At 35.8% G+C, this 1,342-nt stretch overlaps 1 protein-coding gene across 1 annotated transcript; it reads left to right on the forward strand.

Moving 5' to 3' along the window:
* Nucleotides 1-766: 766 nt before the first annotated feature.
* LOC110106624 (protein MADS AFFECTING FLOWERING 5-like) lies at nt 767-1,315 on the forward strand (the record flags this gene model as incomplete). The annotated part of the gene is made up of 1 exon (XM_020836573.1): nt 767-1,315. A coding segment is annotated over exon 1 (549 nt), but the record flags the coding sequence as incomplete, so codon positions are not given.
* Between the last annotated feature and the right edge of the window lie 27 nt (nt 1,316-1,342).

Here is a 1,342-nt window from a genome sequence, read left to right on the forward strand (position 1 = left end):
TTTTAACTTGTCTAAGCAGAATGGGAGGGCTGAGAGTGATCAGACCCGATGATCTTCATAGCCTCAATTATAAAAGAAGGTTATTATTTACTTCTTTTAATACGATTGAGAGAAGCAAAATAAATGCTCATGCAAAAGGAAGTACTTAATAATAAGCAGAAAACTGTTCACATCCATCAAACATCTTCATGTGAAAGAAAGTAATGAGCAGCAACATAATTGAAGTGCTGTAATTGTGGCTTATGGAGCTTATGAGAACGCAATATTGCTTATGGTTCGTACCCTTCATACATCTTCATCAAAAAGGATATAATATACAGTCACAGATCGCATATTTCAAATAATACTTTTCTTTTTGAACAAATAGCACTATTTTTAACCGTAAAACAAATCTGATGATAATTATTAACCGGTAAACTATACCTTAATCAATTGAAGATGTCTTATCATTAATAGTTTTAATAAAACATTAAATGCCTAATCATTTATTAATCATTTACGAAAGAAAAAAAAATAAATTCTGAGTCAATAAATATAAATATCAATTCCTAAATAAATTTTAAAATTTAGAAAGTAACTTGACAGCAAAAAACGAAACATGATAAAATTCTGACGGAAATAAAAAATTGGACCGTTAGGTTAAGGGAAATGGGAAAATTAAATTTGAATTAGCGAGAATGATTTCCGCCAAAATGACATTGACCGTTGAGAGCCGATGAGGCAGTGTTTATAAAATGGAAGAATAACCGAGGTTCGTATAGCTTACATGCGGTTCAAAAACTTCTATCTCTGTTTCTCGTTTTCTCCTGAGTTCTGCCCTCTTTACGATTTCCCAATTTCTGTCTGCAAAAAAGTGTTCATCTTCATGGCCGGAAAAGGAAGGAAAAAGTTGGATAATAAATTGATAGAGAAGGCCGAAGCACGAATGGTTTGCTTTTCAAAGCGTCGTAAAGGACTGTTTAAGAAGGCGGAGGAGCTCTCGATTTTATCCGGAGCCAAAATCGGGATCCTCACTTTCTCTCAAGCTGGGAAGCTTTATTGCTCTGACGCTGAAATTATGAATTCTCTCCTTTGTTCTCAAGTTGATATCCCACAAGAGAAAGAGATCGAAGTTGATTGGGAATCTGCTTTTGCTGAAGACATGACAGCCGATGCCCACTTCTACTCTCAATTTGATTCATACCCAGAAAAAGATGTAGAAGAAGATGCTTTGAATTCTGCTTCTGTCGAAGCCATGGTTGAAGAGCTCTATTGCTCCAACACCATAGCCGACTCCCTCCTCCGCCGTGAGTTTGAAATCTCCCGGGAGAAAGAGGCAGGAAATCATTGGGAGTTTGATTTT

The sequence above is a fragment of the Dendrobium catenatum genome, unplaced genomic scaffold (genome assembly GCF_001605985.2).
Source record: "Dendrobium catenatum unplaced genomic scaffold, ASM160598v2 original_scaffold_207809, whole genome shotgun sequence".
NCBI classification, from domain to species: domain Eukaryota; kingdom Viridiplantae; phylum Streptophyta; class Magnoliopsida; order Asparagales; family Orchidaceae; genus Dendrobium; species Dendrobium catenatum.